The 16,300-nt window shown below is 52.0% G+C and overlaps 7 protein-coding genes across 7 annotated transcripts; 2 read left to right on the plus strand and 5 right to left on the minus strand.

The window, feature by feature from the left end:
- The first annotated feature begins 120 nt into the window (after positions 1-120).
- On the plus strand, positions 121-1,406 carry M421DRAFT_420072 (NAD(P)-binding protein). Its single transcript, XM_033592345.1, has 2 exons — positions 121-568; positions 623-1,406. Exons 1-2 carry the CDS (start codon positions 334-336, stop codon positions 1,327-1,329), a joined length of 942 nt encoding a protein of 313 aa, XP_033449089.1. The 5' UTR covers positions 121-333; the 3' UTR covers positions 1,330-1,406.
- On the minus strand, positions 1,332-3,219 carry M421DRAFT_420073 (uncharacterized protein). Its single transcript, XM_033592346.1, has 3 exons — positions 2,799-3,219; positions 2,372-2,749; positions 1,332-2,322 (listed from the first exon to the last, which is right to left on the minus strand). The coding sequence occupies exons 1-3, from the start codon at positions 3,047-3,049 to the stop codon at positions 1,401-1,403; spliced, it is 1,551 nt and encodes a 516-aa protein (XP_033449090.1). The 5' UTR covers positions 3,050-3,219; the 3' UTR covers positions 1,332-1,400.
- Positions 3,220-4,170: 951 nt separating this feature from the next.
- M421DRAFT_390668 (uncharacterized protein) lies at positions 4,171-6,007 on the minus strand. The gene is made up of 3 exons (XM_033589990.1): positions 5,515-6,007; positions 5,266-5,391; positions 4,171-5,216 (listed from the first exon to the last, which is right to left on the minus strand). The coding sequence occupies exons 1-3, from the start codon at positions 5,712-5,714 to the stop codon at positions 4,595-4,597; spliced, it is 948 nt and encodes a 315-aa protein (XP_033449091.1). The 5' UTR covers positions 5,715-6,007; the 3' UTR covers positions 4,171-4,594.
- Positions 6,008-6,939: 932 nt separating this feature from the next.
- On the minus strand, positions 6,940-8,593 carry M421DRAFT_420077 (uncharacterized protein). Its single transcript, XM_033592347.1, has 3 exons — positions 8,213-8,593; positions 7,907-8,160; positions 6,940-7,856 (listed from the first exon to the last, which is right to left on the minus strand). Exons 1-3 carry the CDS (start codon positions 8,229-8,231, stop codon positions 7,071-7,073), a joined length of 1,059 nt encoding a protein of 352 aa, XP_033449092.1. The 5' UTR covers positions 8,232-8,593; the 3' UTR covers positions 6,940-7,070.
- Positions 8,594-8,874: 281 nt separating this feature from the next.
- M421DRAFT_61601 (major facilitator superfamily domain-containing protein 5) lies at positions 8,875-10,507 on the minus strand (the record flags this gene model as incomplete). The annotated part of the gene is made up of 6 exons (XM_033595896.1): positions 8,875-8,960; positions 9,009-9,356; positions 9,406-9,525; positions 9,577-9,697; positions 9,747-10,210; positions 10,261-10,507. The coding sequence occupies 6 exons, from the start codon at positions 10,505-10,507 to the stop codon at positions 8,875-8,877; spliced, it is 1,386 nt and encodes a 461-aa protein (XP_033449093.1).
- Positions 10,508-11,607: 1,100 nt separating this feature from the next.
- M421DRAFT_4682 (FAD binding domain-containing protein) lies at positions 11,608-13,272 on the minus strand (the record flags this gene model as incomplete). The annotated part of the gene is made up of 4 exons (XM_033594703.1): positions 11,608-11,885; positions 11,937-12,646; positions 12,702-13,141; positions 13,195-13,272. The coding sequence occupies 4 exons, from the start codon at positions 13,270-13,272 to the stop codon at positions 11,608-11,610; spliced, it is 1,506 nt and encodes a 501-aa protein (XP_033449094.1).
- A 1,009-nt stretch (positions 13,273-14,281) lies between these two features.
- Positions 14,282-15,794, plus strand: M421DRAFT_420080 (uncharacterized protein). The gene is made up of 5 exons (XM_033592348.1): positions 14,282-14,409; positions 14,461-14,480; positions 14,548-14,581; positions 14,636-14,709; positions 14,757-15,794. The coding sequence occupies exons 1-5, from the start codon at positions 14,331-14,333 to the stop codon at positions 15,678-15,680; spliced, it is 1,131 nt and encodes a 376-aa protein (XP_033449095.1). The 5' UTR covers positions 14,282-14,330; the 3' UTR covers positions 15,681-15,794.
- Positions 15,795-16,300: the final 506 nt, after the last annotated feature.

A 16,300-nucleotide genomic window follows, 5' to 3' on the forward strand; every position in this document is an offset into this window, starting at 1 on the left:
TTCAATTCCTCACTGGTTTGTGATGTGCACTTAGGCGATGACGTGATGCCGGCCCAGGATGACATGGGAGATATCGTGAGCTCAAACATCTCAAAAGTGACCTTCATACCTTCGTCGAGCCGCTGGGTGTCATGAGTGACTTGCTAAGCCTCAGCCACAGGTGTTATTAAGTTCTTTACCGTTGCTTACGAAGCGTTGTGTTTCCGTTTGCCCCGCACTTCCTGTGCTCCGCTCCGCGCCCTACGTGTTGAGCCTCACAACCTCGAGACTATAAAATCAGCAGAAGTCCCAATAAATCCATCGTCAACTACTGACCAGTACCATCCAGTCAGTATGGCACCCCAAACACCTAAGAAAATCCTCATCTTTGGTGCGACTGGTGTAATTGGGAAGTACATTATCCAGGAGATAGTCAACGCGAAGTCATCATTCGACAAGATCGGTCTGTTCACATCACCTGAGACTGCAAAAAATAAGCCAGATGAGATCAATGGCTGGAGAGAGAAGGGCGTTAATATCAATGTGGGAGATGTGAACTCCGAGGTGGACATCAAGAAAGCGTACGAAGGTACTATCAAGATAGCCCCACGTTACACCTTAAAGCCACACTGACCATCAGCAGGATATGACACCGTCGTCTCAGCACTCGGTCGCAACGCCATCCTGACTCAGATCCCTCTTCTCAAGCTCGCCGAAGCCTCGTCTTCCATCCGGGACTTCTACCCCTCCGAGTACGGCACAGACATTGAATACGGTCCCAAATCTTCCAACGAAAAGCCTCATCAGTTGAAGCTGCAAGTACGCAAATACATCCGCGAGAACGTCAAGAAGCTCAAAATCACGTACCTCGTCACGGGACCGTACTCGGACCTGTTCATTGCGCCGAACAAGGACCCGCGCATTGGTTCATTCGATCCTAAGGGCAAGAAGGCAACACTTCTGGGCACCGGAGAGGAGAAGGTCAGTTTCACGACGATGCGCGACGTCGGTCGGTTGCTTGTTGCTGCCCTCAAGACACCATCCGATTCGTCACAAAGGATCCTGAGGGTTAATTCTTTCACGGTAACGGGCAAGGAGTCGGTTGGCGAGTTTGAGAAACAGACCGGCTCGAAGTGGGAGGTTTGGTACACCCCGTTGGAAGAATTGAGCAAGTTGGAGGAGCAGGCTTGGGAAGAGGATTGGCCTTCGAAGACACCGCTTACGCTACGACGTATCTGGACCGAGGGCGGGACGTTGTATGAGAGCAGGGATAACGGCAAAATCTACTTTGATGATGGGTTGGAGACCCTAGAGGATCAGGTTAGGAACACCATTGCAAAGCACGGCTAGCTGTTGCAGCTAGATAGTCGCATGGCAGAAAAGCATATACGTTTAACGGACCGTGACAAAATCATCTGAATCTAGCGTCCAACATACTTCAGCTCCAGCCACCTGGCAGGCGGATACACAATCATCGTCAAACCGAAAGCCACTGGTAACCCCAGATCCGCACCATTGCCAACGAGCGCCGCAATCGGTCCCGTGAAGTACGTCTGATACATACACAGCACTGCACCGACCCAGCCAACGATGAAAGCCAACAACGCAGCAAAGCCGTGCGGGAGCAGATCCTTGCGGTTCCAGATCTCCCAGTCAAAGTTGCCTTTCCGGAAAATGAACTCATCCTGGAAAGTCATCGTGATCCAGATAATCGTCCAGTAACCGATCAGACTCAGCCAGTTGATGAAAATACTGAACAGCGAGTCACGCCCAGCAATTGCGACGATGGTGAAGACGATGCAAGTAAATGTGCTCCAGATCGGGCGTGGGATCTTCGCCCATGGACCACCGAGTTGTTGCCAGTTGAGGGCAGCGGCGTAGGTTCCGGGGATATTGTTTGCGGCGATGCATACAGCGAGGATGACACAGCAGAACTTGCCGAAGGTGTTGAGTGGGCCGAAGGCCTCGACGACCAAAGCACCAATGCCGTGGTTGTCGAACGCCTGCTCCCAAGTGGGGTTGAGGAGTAAACCAGAGCCGAGGCCGATACCTAGAAATTCAATGAGCAGCTTGCCGGTGGTGATACCACATGTTGTTGCTGCGAAAGTTCCCCATCGGTTTGTGGTCTTTGGGTAGTAAACGACGTAATCGGCGGACGCGGAGGACCAGCTGAGCGGCCCGGATGCGACAAGGAAGAAGTAGGAGAGGCGATTGCCGTGGAGGGCTGCGCCAGTACCTCGGGAGACTGTGTGGGTGTCGAAGTGCGGGCCAGCGACACCGATCAGCACGAAAAGGACCAGGACGGTGGGCGCCCAGACAAACTGCTCGAACTTGTAGAACCATCTAGATTCTGCGTCAGACATGTTATTGACGACCACCAAGCTCAACTTACTTGATACCGAAAGTGACCACAACCCATGTGATGAGTGCGACGATGATAATGCCAACAATGACGGACATACCGCCGCCGTTGACAGCGGACAATAGTAAGCCACCGACCAGACAGTCAATGAGTCCATAGCCAATCTCTATAGCTAAGTTGAGAATGACGCAAAGCTTTGCTGGCCACCAGCCCATTGTGTACTTGGCAACGTTGAGTGTACGGAGACCTGACCGAGGACCGAACGTGGATATGTAGCCGGTGCAGACTGAGCCAAAGATCGTTCCAAACATGCAAATAAGGATCGAGTCTGTCAAGCCCAGGCCATAGGTGACGGGACCAAGCACGCCCAGAGTCAGTTGGTTGGCTGTGCAATTCATCGAGAACCAGCTGTCATGCTGTCAGTATGAGACTTGCCTGCCAGCTTCGAGTCACTGACATCGTGTACATGTGGATATAGTCTTTCAATGCCATGTCTCTTTCACGCAACTCCTCTGGAATCCTCTCGATTCCTCTTGCCTCGACACCACACACGGCATCTAGCTTGTTGCAGAAGCGCTGGAGACCATTTACTGACTGGCTGATGCCGAGTTCGACGGTGGATGGTGACCGATGCGTCGATACATCGGCTTTCTCAAGGTCGGCCATCTTCTCTGACATGGCGAAGTCCGCAGTCTTATTCTCAGCCATGAGCTTCCAATCGAAATTATGTCCCGATTCGTGTCTGAGATGACTCGAGATGCTTATGTGATGGGTTCGAGGTCGCAGTTGAACGACTACCTCTTGAAAGGAGGATCCGGAAGCCTAGGGTCGGTGAACATGTCGAGTGCGACGTTATGTATCAGACTGACACCTTCTCCACACACGTGTGCGTGTCCATGCGCAGCTTCCGGCTTGCATTCCCAAGGCATAGTCTCACGAGAGTGGGACAAGCCAATCCGTTTCAGGCTTACGCCTATCTCGTAGAGCGTATCCTATCTCCCCTATCTGTAATGGCGCTATTTACTCCGGAATCCACAGGGTTGAATCACCGGGTTCCTGACAAGCGAAAGATAATCGTGGAGCGTCTGATACTTGTGCAAAGTTGTGGAGGCGGCTCTGAGTGCACAGCGGGCCGTTTGTGTCCATTGGCCAATCAGAGTGCGGTTTTGGTGCCGCCCACTCTTGAGGGTGAATGCTCCCACTTTCGAGCTCAACGTTAGACTGGCTAGGAACGTGACCCCTTGAAATGTATGCTGGGTTTATATGACCTTTCATAGAGGTATGAATGCAATCATTGCATATCGTGCCCTAAATGCCACCTCGTCGACGCTGCCAAGCAGGCTCGATCAAAATGCAGCGTGTTTTGGTGAGTGACTGTGCACAATACTCTGCCTGCCTCGGAATTGAACATGGTGAACTGATTTGTGCCCGGATTCGTGCTTCTTTCAAGAGGTGCAAGATCCGTGTTCTGCCATGCGAGAGGAAAAGAGGGTGGGAACGATCTGGACCAAGGTTTCGTAGCACCACTAGGTACAGACAGCCACACCGAATTAGATCCGCCGTGAGGTCTCAAATATATCGAACATGTATTATGCCGTGCAAAGAAAGAAGAAGCGTCATTTTCGAGATTGTGGTGCGTCAGTCAGATCTCTTGAGATATTTAGAATGCGGTATGACACCGTGGCTATTTCGTCTGAGAGCACCGCGGGTCCAGTCTTTGGATCAATCTTCTCCGTATTGGAATGTACGCGTACCGGAGGCAAGGAAGCTGGTCTGCAGAGTCGCCGCCATGCACCAATTGAAACACAGAACGGACTAGAGCACTGACACGCCGGATCCTTTGACTGCAATAGTCAGAGCGTCGAAATGCAGGCGACGCCGAGTTCATCCATCCCACTCCTTGTCATGGCACTTCTCTACTGCGCGAAGCTCGGTTGTTGCCTGTGCAGCTGTCGATTGAAAAAAACTGGGCTACTCTTTTCACCGAGCGAGACGCAGACGTTACATTGCAGAATGGAAGTTGAGGACAGGAGTTCCATCGAAAAGCGGCACGCTCGCTGCTGAGAACCCGTTCTTGCTTCCGAGCGATGACTGGACCTTACGACAGCTTTACCGTAATTTCTGTCAGAAGATGAAATTTGACCAGAGAACACTATAGTGCAGTAACCAATCTTTGGGATGACGCTGTGGTATTGGTCAGCGCACTAAAGATTATCAGCCTGTGGTGAATGGTCTATGCTCGAGCCTTGCCACTCAGCTTGACTGCTCGAACTCCACAACCAGCTTCGTCGCACTCACATCTTGTTCCAATAGGCCGGGTGTCTTTTGGATTACTTCCAGGCCCTTGCCAACGATGGTAGGTGGCGGCAAGCATTTGAGTTTGCCAAACTTCAAGGCAGCCCCGACGTATGTTCGCCACACGGAATCCGTAATCTCGTTGACACCGCCAGATCGCACCATGCCAATCTCCACGTTGTCCGGCACCATATTTTCACCCATGTGGGGACGATTAAGCGCGAGGTGATCTCTACCGAGGTTTTCAAGTATTTTCAGATCGATTGTGATAGTCTCGGGGATCGAGATGGCTTCCACTATACCGACGAGCTCGCCCCCCAAATCACGTACCGCTTCGACTAGCTTGACCAAGGGTGAGTCTTTGTGATCGAAGCACTCGGCTGCTCCACTTTCCTTCGACATACCAGAGTTCCTCGCGCCAACGATGGTGATGACGTGAAGTCCAGACGTTTCAGCGAGCTGAGTGGTGACAGAACTGACAGAGGAAGAGCCGCCGTAGACAACGATTGTCTTTCCTGCCGAATATTTCACCGCATCCTTCAAGAAGGGATAAGAGAATGTTAGTACTGGGTATAAATGGCTTGCAGGAAGTGGGAAGTGGGTTGCGGCGGTCAAAGTGCAGAGCACACATGACCGTCTCAAGTGCAAGCGGGAGCACGATGTCTTCGGTAAACGGAATAGAGAGAGGGAGCTGAGCCGCCTTATATATTGAAACGACGATATACAGCTGGAAAGCGCCAAATTGGGGGCGACCGCTCTACAGGGTGATGGCATGGCTGTCAGATCGCGCGTCAGTCTAGGTATTTTCGGCTTCGACAGCGACCAATCTACCCAATGACACGATCGCCAGTCTTAAAGCGATCAACGCCCGTGCCTACGTCGCAGCCGACCAGAGCAGGCCAGTGCTTAATAAAATGCCGCTGTCTGTCATGTGCCAGTCAACAGGGTTGATAGCAATGGCAGCATTGCGGACCTCGATCTCTCCGGGTCCGGGTTCTGGGAAGGGAGCATCTCGAACCACCAGTGGTGCCCCAGGCTCGTCGAGATAGGCGGTTCTGTTCTGCAGGACTGAGTCCATGGTTCAGCCTGAATGATCAAAGCTGCTTGAAAGGATTCGTGTTGTTCTGATTGCTAAAGATGGCGAGTATAGTGACTGGAGTTGGGCTCAACTTATGTGCAGTACGGGAGGTAGTCGATGCTCAGGTGGAGGATAGGAGGGTTGGAAAGCAAGTTAGATCAGAGGCGAAACTAAATCACATAATTCAGGAACAGAAGGTGTGGTTCCTGTGGCTTTCGCGATCGCAGGTGCTCGTTTCGCAGCCACATATGTGTGATACCTGCCTACTCTAGCTACACATAGAGAAGTTGTGAGCCAAGATGTTCCAAGCTATTTCATTTCAGCTGCGATGCTGCATTCACCGCGTGGCAGGTGTTCTCGTGGTGAGGAGGTGGTAAGCAACGTGGATAAGAACGGCAGGTTTGGTTCTCTTGGTCTGTGCGCGCGCCTCGCGCCCCTTGATCGCGACCACACGCGTCCCCCACCCTATCACCCAGGAGGTATTCAGCGTTTTCCTTCCATCTACTCCTCTTCATAACAGTGACCACCACACTTATTCACTCTCAAGCACGCTGCCTTTACGACTTGGTCCCAACGATCTGCTGGGGTACGACGGCCAGCTACGGTATGATCATCTGCCACGAATGGAAGTACGCCAGTCAAAAGAGCGCTTTTCGTCCCGGCATAGGAGAAAATTTCAGATGCCAGTTGTAGGATGATAGTTCGAGGACGTGATAGCGACAAGAAGGAATCAAGGGTGCTCATGCGTGGATCACTAAGCAACAGCAGCATAACAAGACAGCAGAGCCTCTGCCCGTTCGTGTCTTGCATTTCAGATAGCTCTAAATTGTTGGATTCACAGTACTTCTTACCGCTACTAAGGCCCTAGTCGCGCCTCGCAGCCAAGCCAAAGTTCTGGAGCGGAATACTGCATACCTACTGTAGGAATCTTCTCTACGCAGGAAAGAGAAATCGATTGGCCATCGTAGGTGATGGGTAGGTCCGTACCTTGCCAGAAGCAGTGCTCATATCCTAAGGTCATTAAAAGGCTTTCACAGAGCAGCAGAGGCTGCAAGGAAGGTACAACACACCATAGGTAGGTACTACCGCTTGACAAGAAGAAGAGAAGAGACCGTCCGCCCCTTACTTACATGTCTGATCCGCGTGAAACACTCGTAACATGTCCATTCTTCATTTCGCACATTCCATCAGGAGATTGTACAACGGAGAGATGGACTTTCTGAATCGGGGATTTTGCGTATATGCAGTTCTGCGTAACAATCAACATGAAATGTGTCATCCTTTCCTGAGCAATAACACTTCCATTTAATGCATGTTAATCAACTGTGACACCAGCCATATCAACTCCACAGCGCTCTACTGTCTCCACAGTACACTCCTCTCATCCTTTGCATTGACCCAGACGTACTCAGTACACCTGGGGTTGCTCTTGGCATTGCCCAGCGTGACAGCGAACAGGTTGATCTCGATCCAAGCAGGTCTCATGCCCATCCTCTCGAGCCTCTCCCACCACTTCCTGAACCTCTCAAAGTCGACCTTCTCGTCGGCAGAATCCCCGTTGCCTAGATGCAGCTCAATCATAACCTGGCCAATAGGGAGTACGCTCTTGCCGCTCGCACTTTGGACGCCATCAAATGCATCCATGAATGTGTCGAGTGCATCGTACTCGCTGCCCTCGATGTCGATCTTCAAGATATCAATGTATGTATGGTTGTTCTCCTTCATCAGCGCCGGCAGTGTCCAGAACGCAGGCGACGCCTTGTGCTTGTCGTCCTTGCCGAGGCCAACCTTCTTGAAGAAGGTGCGGTGTCGTTCGGTCGTTGGGATCTGCTTTCCCCATCCGTCGACGGAGAAGTCGTAGCCCCAGATACGTGCGCTGGGAACACGCTCGAGCATCTCAGCTTCAAACGATGACTCGCCATTGATTCCGAAGCTGTACACGACAATACCAGACTCGGCGGCTGCGATGGCTGGTTCGCGAACCTCGACGGCCTCGGCGCTAACAGGCTTTGGCTCGGGTAGGCTCTCGTAGATACTCATCCCGCAAACCCATTTGCCTCCATCACCGAGGCGGCCGACCCGCTGGAAGTCATGCGGGCAGGTCCAGGTCGCTGGGAAGAAATCCCAAATAGTGAAAGGGAACAACGGGAAAGTTAGTTTAGTTATGTTGAGCCTGCTAATCGACGACGTACCTTCAAGAAGTCGGTAGGAAAGAAAGGAATCTTAGGGTTCGCTGGATGCGATTGCGCCATTTTCTCGCGCAGCTCTACGCTCTTCATCCATGATTTTTCCGAGAGGGCCATGCGTTCGCGCAGCCATGTTGGTGGGTATGAGGGCAGCTTCGATGACCGAGATAGAGAGGGTAGGAAGGCGTATGTTCCTGCGTCATTGTTTTGAAAAAGTGCTACAATGAAGAGAAAAACTATCGCTATCGCGGCGAATCGACCTAAGGACACTGTTAGCTGTTAGGCCTGCCTGTTGCGACAAGGCCGACTGACCTGTCGATGACCGGATCATGATAACGATGTGGAAGGAATGGTGGTTTAAAGCAGAGTTCTCAAAGCAAGGAGAACAAAGCAGGGTCGTGAATGTGTAGGCTCAGGTGTTGAACGGGCCTACTAACGAAAGTTGAGGAGTGAATGACACAGCAAGTGAAGCAGCTCCGTTCAGGTCATTCTGTCAACGGGCTCGGGCAAACACCACCTTCTGCCAAGTGCAGAAGACAGCGGGATATATGGGCGGCACCTGTGCGTGAGACTCGAAAGGTATCACCAAGTCGCTTTGACATGCTTCGCCGTCACCGTCAGCATTCCGTACGATGCGGTATGAAGATCAGTCGCACCGATTAGGCAGGTGTAACATATGCCGAGGAATCATGCCCTCCAGTATGCGAGGATGAACGTTGGTGTTAGTTCCAGGCCGTGGCCCATAGTGGTCATGCTCGGTTTCCGAACAGCGGGGAAGAGTGGGCCGTTGGACCCCACAGCCGTGTTTCACCCAACGGGATCAGCAGGGTATTGCGTGGCTCGCGAAACTCTCCTGGGAGGCGATCTCACTAATTTGACGTCACGGGTAAATACGAGGTGGTGGGAGGTAGGTCCGAACATGGTCATTCGATAGTCTATTTGCGGCAGTTCATTGTGAGGCTTATCATTACACTTCAGGCTAGGATCTTGTGCACTACAAGCGCAGCCACCAACAACAGCCCACTGCATGTGGTAAACACTGCATCACGGTGTGATTCGCCTGTGGAGATTAGCCGTGTTTCGATGTCTGGGCAGAGTATTGGCTTACCTTCTTTGGTCGTGCTCAAGGCGAGCACAACAAAAGCATTCAAGGGAACGCGCAGTACCGTGTATACGCTCGCACGTGAGGTGTCGTCTATGAGTTTGCCCTTGATCGATGCCATGACAGGGTAGTAGACGCCGCAGCAGAGTTCAAAGACACAGAAACACCACAGTGTCACGCGCTCGTCCCGGAAATGACCTGGAATGAAGAAGCATGCTGATGCAACCGCTAGGGTGCCCATCAGGACCTTCTTCGCCGGAAACTTCGAAGATATGGTCGTGATGTTGTTATACAGCATGGATCCGAGCATCATAGAGCACATGAGGATGGCAAAAATCAGCCCGAAGGGTAGATCTAAGAGCAAGTCAGTCAAGGACTGGTTATTACGGGTCGGATATCAAACCATCTTTCGCATCTGCAAGCTTGTGTGACAGCTTCAAAGCTGGGAACTTGAAGAAGATGAACAGGAACAAGGAGCCTTCAAAAAAGCACGACACCAGTGCTAGGACGAGGATGTTTGTATCTGTCATGTGTTAGTAAATATTCGGTTCAGACGATAGACATCAGTCAATACCCCTGAAGATGTATCTCAAGGTCGATTTGGTAGTGCTCATAGCCGAGTTCTCTGCTTCTTCTTGCTGGAGCAGCGCCGCATCTTCTGATGTATTACGGTGGCTCGCGCCGTAGTTCTCGCCCTGTGAACATCAGCTTTGCTTTGTCGCGCAGACCGAGCAACCGACTCACCCAGAACTTTGAGATTGCAACAAAGGCTAAAGAGAGGCATCCAATGGAAGCCATGAAGGGCGCTTTAGCAGTTCCCACCACACGAACCAGCCCCTCAGCCAGAATGCCAGCAAAAATTGCGACGAGGCTGTTAAGAATCGTCATGGCGCTGAATATGCCGCCGAGTACTGAGCTTGTGTCGTCCAGTATGAGTTGATTGAATTCTGCGACCAGCCAGCTTTCGAAGACGCTCCAAAGTAGGGTTCCGCAGACTCCTCCGAGCACGCGACCCAAGAACAGAATACGAATGTCGTCGGCGAGTAGAGTGAAGCTAGAGAACGAATATAGCACGCAGTACGCCAGACATGCTCTTCGGCGGCCGTATCGATCAGCGAATGTACCTGCAAACGACGCTGAGATACCCGCGGAGACGAATCCAATGAGGAACAGGAATGCGACTGTCTCTTCTGGGAGACCCTTCTCGTCTTAGAAGAGTGAGCAGCTTTTCAAGTTGACGGTTGCTCCCCTAACGTACCTTTGTAAATTGGGTAGATGTAAGGTCCTTGGAGCCAATCCGCAGCGTTGACTAACAAGTAAATTGGAAGGAAGCGCCATTTCAGTTTGCGCAGGCCCTCTCTATCCGACTCTTCCCGACCTCGATGCTCGACTTTTTCTGGACTGGTAGTTTCAATATCTCCAGTTCGGCGCGATCGGTACGTTTGTAGGAGTACTAGACTATTCAACAGTAGCGAGCCGGCGAAGGTAGCTCGGTAGAGGTCCATGTTGTGTTTTGAAGATACTGATGTGTTTCCGAAAGTGTTCAGTGTTTGTGATGATTGCAATCTTGTCGGTACAGAGCTTGCTGGTCAACTCTAGGGATGGGCAAGTAGATGGTTCAATCAAGCTCGGCGCTCGACGATGACGGACCTAACGGACTACAGGGGGCATTGAAGCTCGAGGCAGACGCAGGTACGGGCTCGGATGTGAATTATGATGTGAGCATGTAACGAACTTCGGAATGACAATGCATGCCAGCATCACACCTGATACGGAGCCCGCCCAGCAGTCACCGACGATGACAACTTGGCTGCTTGCACGTAATCAGAACGGCACAAGTTACGTTTCCGAAATGTGGAGCGCATCTCGGACAATGCAATCGGCCTTATTCTTCGCAACCGCAGCCGAGCGCTGATCGCTTGGAGCTGCCCAGTCAAACGTCGCATTGGCCAGATGCATCAACTTTCGTGTAAGGGCCGCCATGGCGTTCGGTCTCTAGGTAGCTACACAAGGTTCATTGGCTCGGCAGGAGTAAAGTAGGGTTGTACTTCGTTTGGGTTGGACGCCTCAGTGGCCTGATGAAGCGTGTCCCGTCGCGTTGACATGATGACGTAATAATTGAATACTGTCTCTCGTCAACTGCGACATCTTACCCGGTGGTATGTGCCTCATATGCATACCCCTCTTTCTTCAACTCAAAGGTCTTTTGACTTACAGCTGAACGTTATGACCAGGTGTCTGATCTGGTAGACCATGCAGCCACAAAGGCCCGTTGTGCGCGCGCTCACCACGCCAACGCTTGGAAGAGTCGAGCTTACACGAAGCCTTGAAACTCACAACCGACCACGAGAGGATAGACAAATACTGCCGTACCAGTTTGTGGTTCAGCCCACGGATCTTTTTGAGCTACACATTATTACAACAGTGCTTTCCGTATACGTACGCCGGTTTCCTTGCCTGATCCAGCTCGAACAGACCCAGTTTCAGATGACCGTCGAATTGCTGCATCAACTCATCACTGGATGTTTGTCGTGGCAAGTCTCTATTATATAGGTATAGACACCGGAGTATCACGTTCTGTCAAACGCTACTCTGCGGCTGGACTTTACGCAACCTTCGAGATCTTGAACCCGCCTGGCACATTCTTCTGGAAGATCTGCTTCGGATCATATTTCTTCGCAGCCGCCTTCATTTTCTTCACATTCTCCGCCCCGTAGCCTGTAAGAGGATCCTGAGTGTTGTCTGCATAGTCGAGGTACAGGTAAGGGTTGTCGGCGCCGATGCTGACAGCGTAGGCACGAATCCTGTTGACAAGGTCTGCACCAGCTTGCTGGAACAGCGCATCTTGTTCAGCACCCTGCCAGGAGATGTAAGGCTGGTATACTGCAACACGGTCAGTACTAGTCATTTTTCCTAGCAAGAACGATCACTCACAGCACAAAGTCTGACCGTTGAAGCGCTCTAGACCCAGAACGTTGCCACCCCTTGCGGCACTATCCTTCCAGTACGCAGGTGGGAGGGGCTGGTACAGGACATATATCTGCCAGTCACCAGTCGCCCTTGCCTTGAGATTGGCCAATACATCTTTGTAGATCTCATGGGCCTCAGTCATAACCCGCAGATCGTTGGCAAAGGTGAGGGTTCCGAAGTACACGCTCGAGGTAGTAGAGCCTTCAAGGGCAGCTGCGAGGTCGGACATGTTCGTCACCGCGGTGCTGTCCGAGACGTTGCCAGGTATCGCAAGGAACTCGTCGAAAGCCGCAGGACGAACGACAGGCTCAGCATGATCGTACGCATTCAAAATTAAGTCAGCGCCCACACTTGACTGATAGACGGGCATCACAATGGCGGACGACTTTACGTTCTTGTCGACATTGTTGGAGAACTTGATGAGCGCCTTGAACTGGTCCTGAATGGTGGTCTCAGGGTAGACGACAAGGCCACCCCACATACCATCGTACTTGAAGGTCCGGAATTTGATCTGGGTGACGATACCGAAGTTGTTGTTCCCGCCCTTCAACACCGTGAAAAGGTCTGGATTTTGCGTCTTGCTTGCCGTGACGACACGACTATCCGCAAGCACGACTTCGAACTCAAGAACGTTGTCGCAGATCAGACCGTGCTCGGGAGAAAAGTACGAAATACTGTTGGCTGTCAGCGAATTCGAACGCACATCTTGGAACGACTCTATTGACGCACCCGCCCCCGAGAGTCAAACCGCCGACACCAACAGTCGACGATCGGCCGCCCGTTGTAATAACACCGAGAGGCTCGAGCGTTGTGAATACGTCATTCCATCTGGCACCAGGGCCGACCTTCACGAGGCTGTTTTTTGAATCGTACTGGACGGCGCTGATGTATTGTAGATCGATGGTCACGCCGTCCTCAATGTTGGATGCACCAGCATACGGAGTGTGACCACCACTGCGAATGGCAAACTTGCAGGACTTTGCGGACGATACAGCGGTTAGAGTCTTGATCGTGAGAGCAACCTCTTTTGTATTTTTTGGTTGGACGATGCAACTCGGTGTTAGGGATTGCTGCTTGACATCAAAGTAAGAGTCGAGCCGTGACTCGAACGCGGTTTGGCCCGGATAGAGGAGACGCGCCTTCAACGAGCTGCCTGCCAGAGCAGTACACTGTACACCGTCAGTTACCAATCAGCGGGAATGGAGTATGAAGTTCGACTTACGCACAGGTCAGTCTCGTTCTGGGCAACCGCCAATGGCGTAAGAGCTGCAGCAAGCAGCGTAACTTTCAGACCAAACATCTGAAACGTTCAGGATCGACTGTAGTCTCACGAGAAACGATGGGCGATAGACAAGCAATATAAACACGGGGAAGCCTCTCCCTATTATAAAGGACCTTCATCGAGACCGCAGCTGCGCCGACGGCAACATGCTACCGAGGAGGCATAGCAGGCACTCTTCAAGATTGGCCTGAATACGCGCGTTATCAAACTGTCGGAGCTTTGACTGTTTTCCTGCCAGCTTTCCTCCTTCAAGATGCGAAGAAATTGTACGAGCGGATGGACCCCGCCGCCACGCGCACTTAGCGCTGCAAAGATCGTAAATGCTTCCTGCGGCAACGCTCGCTTTACTTGCATTGGTACAAGTCGATTAACGCGCACCGTCCCGTGTATAGTCAGCAGACCATGCGGGTCCCTGCCCATCTACGCGGCCCAGATACCTTTGAGATTAATAATGCCCAGAGTCGAACGGCTGGGGGAATCAATCACAGTCGCGGGCTACACATCAGGAATGCAGGCTTCGGATTCGGTGGTGAGGCGCATGGTCCACTTTCGACACTCTAAGAAGCAATGCTGCCGGGCCGCGCCAAGAATATCGCAACTAGCATACCTTGAGCATTTCCGACAACAATGTCGAATTAGAAGTCAAAGTTGGTCGAAGAGTGTAAAAAAGCGCACCTGCATACATACCGTTCCAAGCTATCAGGGGCTGTGGCGAGTAGACGAGCAACTTAGGCGTGCTGACGGCCCGTCACGATGAAATGAACCATAATGACGGCTCAAGAGGCTAAGGGCACAATTTTGTCCCTCTAGGCAGGAGCTCGAAGTTTCAGGACCGTCGAAGATGTGTCCCGTATATCGATCCAACTGGTGACCTTAAAGTGATATGGTAGACAAACTCCCGACTGCGTTTTGCGGTTGATTTAAGAGAATCCCACGCGTCGAGCGCATTGCTTCTCTGTCCAGACACCATGGACATGAACCAGCCTTTCTTTCCAGCTCCAGCTGACTACATCATCGATCTGACCAATCCCCGGCGGGTGGGTCAGGCCGCGAACTTCTATGTCGGCCTCATCGGCATGATCTTGGCGACATTATTCCTGGTAATCAGAATCTACACCAAAGTCGTTCTAGCGAGACAATTTTCTGCAGATGATGGTATGTCGTGCATTCTTGAATGGGATGGACCGTGATTTGATACGTTCACAGGCGCTCTCCTTCTAGCATGGGTAAGCCAAGTTGCGCTCGCAGCATAACCCTCTAGAAACCCGTTTCTGACCCGATCTTGATTCTTAGGCATTCTCTGTCACTATACAGACCATTATACTCTGTGAGTTGACGCAAATGATCACCTTGAAGCCAACGAAGCTGACCCATCGTGCAGATCAATATGGTCGAGGAACGCTCGGTATCCACATATGGGAGATCCCAGCCCACAGCATCAATTCAACGTTCAATGTGAGTCGCTCGAGTGGTAGATTATAGCTCCTGGTAACTGGTTTTAGCTTGTCAGCGTTTGTAGTATTCTGTATTGCCCCTTCCTTGCCGCCGCCAAGTTCTCGCTCCTCTTCTTCTACCTCAGGCTCTCGCACTTACGATGGTTCCGGATTGCCGTCTACACCAGCATGTTTCTCGTGGTCGGCTACAATATCGCTCTGGTATTCCCTCTGATCTTCACCTGTACGCCAGTGATGAAGAACTTTGACATCTTCATCACAGATGGATCTTGCCTGAACAGGACCCCACTTTACATGGCAACAGCCGTCCTCAACATGGCTACCGACATCATGCTGCTGCTCCTTCCGATTCCGATGATCATTAAGCTGCAAATGTCCAGAGTGCAGAAAGCAGGGCTGATCTGCATATTTGGCGTCGGTTCCGCAACATGCGTCACCAGTGGTGTGCGTCTCTTCCTCCTCTTCCCCATGCTCAAGACCATTGACCTAACATGGGCAATCGTCACACCCGGTATCTGGATCCTTATCGAAGCTAACTTGGTCATCATCACCGGCACCCTCCCCACCATGCGGCTTTTCTTTCGCCACGTTGCGCCCCGCTTCATCGGCGAATCCAGCATGCGAGGTCGTAGCGCTAAGTCCGGTGCCAGCGGCTACGGCACTGGTTATGGAGATGGACATGCAGGCGGCTCGAAACACGTCGAAAGCGAGCTCAAGACTATCAGCTCCAAGCCGACCCGCAGCAGATACAACCGCATGGGCGACGACGAAGTGAGCGTCGGTAGCGACGAGATTGCGTGTTGGCGCGCAGACGCAGGGAGTGACAAAGGCATCATTTCAACACCGGTACCAGCAGAGCTGAATAGAAAGCCGAGCAAGAGTGGGATCATAAAGACGCAGACTACGACTATCACCTCTGAGCTGGTCCCACAAGCAGATGAGCGGCGGTCGAGTTGGGCACCTGGGTTTTGATTGCGGCTGTTGCGGTAGAGGTGCGCGTAGTCAGTAGGCCCGATGAGCCGCGTACCTTACCTTGCACGTGTATCGATCGGTACACCTGCAGGGCGATGAAGAAAATCCATCAGCACCTTATCTCTGTGTGACACTCTGCGATCGGTTTCTCGGGTCCCTTTCCAAAATCCTCTTCTCAGCGAACTCCAGCCGCACAAAGTGACGGTCTTTTAAGACAGCATCCTTAGACCATCACGTCTTCTATTTCGCCATCATCAAGTCGACGTAAGACGAGGAACGTCCCGCGTCTCCACTCGCAGCCGTGAAGCGGGCAGGGCGCCGCATATGGCAAAATCCCGTTCCCGCAGGGTCCCATCAATCCCGGGATCCACTTCCTTCTGACATGACTAGAACCCTTCATCCTACGCAATCCTCTAATCCTTCATCCTTCGCAATCCTCTAATCCTTCATCCTACGCAATCCTGTGATCCTTCATCCTTCGCAATCATGCATGCGGAGGTTGGCTCCGAAAGATTGAACGTGGGAAGATGGGAAGGGCGAGAAGAACGAAGGCGAGGAGATTCGGTCGTGTCCTCACCATCGAGGCTTTTGGCTCATAGACGTGTCAGGCAGGTCAGGTA

This window comes from Didymella exigua, assembly GCF_010094145.1.
Source record: "Didymella exigua CBS 183.55 unplaced genomic scaffold M421scaffold_12, whole genome shotgun sequence".
NCBI lineage: Eukaryota > Fungi > Ascomycota > Dothideomycetes > Pleosporales > Didymellaceae > Didymella > Didymella exigua.

Bases quoted from the DNA above. Each gene is read 5' to 3' on its own strand.
- M421DRAFT_420072 (XM_033592345.1), top strand. From the start codon at position 334: ATGGCACCCCAAACACCTAAGAAAATCCTCATCTTTGGTGCGACTGGT. The intron at 569-622 runs GTACTATCAAGA...GACCATCAGCAG, and splicing joins CATCAAGAAAGCGTACGAAG to GATATGACACCGTCGTCTCA.
- M421DRAFT_420073 (XM_033592346.1), bottom strand. From the start codon at position 3,049: ATGGCTGAGAATAAGACTGCGGACTTCGCCATGTCAGAGAAGATGGCC. The intron at 2,750-2,798 runs GTCAGTGACTCG...ACAGCATGACAG, and splicing joins TATATCCACATGTACACGAT to CTGGTTCTCGATGAATTGCA. The intron at 2,323-2,371 runs GTAAGTTGAGCT...CGCAGAATCTAG, and splicing joins GTGGTCACTTTCGGTATCAA to ATGGTTCTACAAGTTCGAGC.
- M421DRAFT_390668 (XM_033589990.1), bottom strand. From the start codon at position 5,714: ATGGACTCAGTCCTGCAGAACAGAACCGCCTATCTCGACGAGCCTGGG. The intron at 5,392-5,514 runs GTAGGCACGGGC...CACCCTGTAGAG, and splicing joins CTGCTCTGGTCGGCTGCGAC to CGGTCGCCCCCAATTTGGCG. The intron at 5,217-5,265 runs GTGTGCTCTGCA...ACTTCCTGCAAG, and splicing joins CTTGCACTTGAGACGGTCAT to CCATTTATACCCAGTACTAA.
- M421DRAFT_420077 (XM_033592347.1), bottom strand. The intron at 7,857-7,906 runs GTACGTCGTCGA...ACTTTCCCGTTG, and splicing joins TTCCTACCGACTTCTTGAAG to TTCCCTTTCACTATTTGGGA.
- M421DRAFT_420080 (XM_033592348.1), top strand. From the start codon at position 14,331: ATGATCTTGGCGACATTATTCCTGGTAATCAGAATCTACACCAAAGTC. The intron at 14,410-14,460 runs GTATGTCGTGCA...ATACGTTCACAG, and splicing joins ACAATTTTCTGCAGATGATG to GCGCTCTCCTTCTAGCATGG. The intron at 14,582-14,635 runs GTGAGTTGACGC...CCCATCGTGCAG, and splicing joins TATACAGACCATTATACTCT to ATCAATATGGTCGAGGAACG.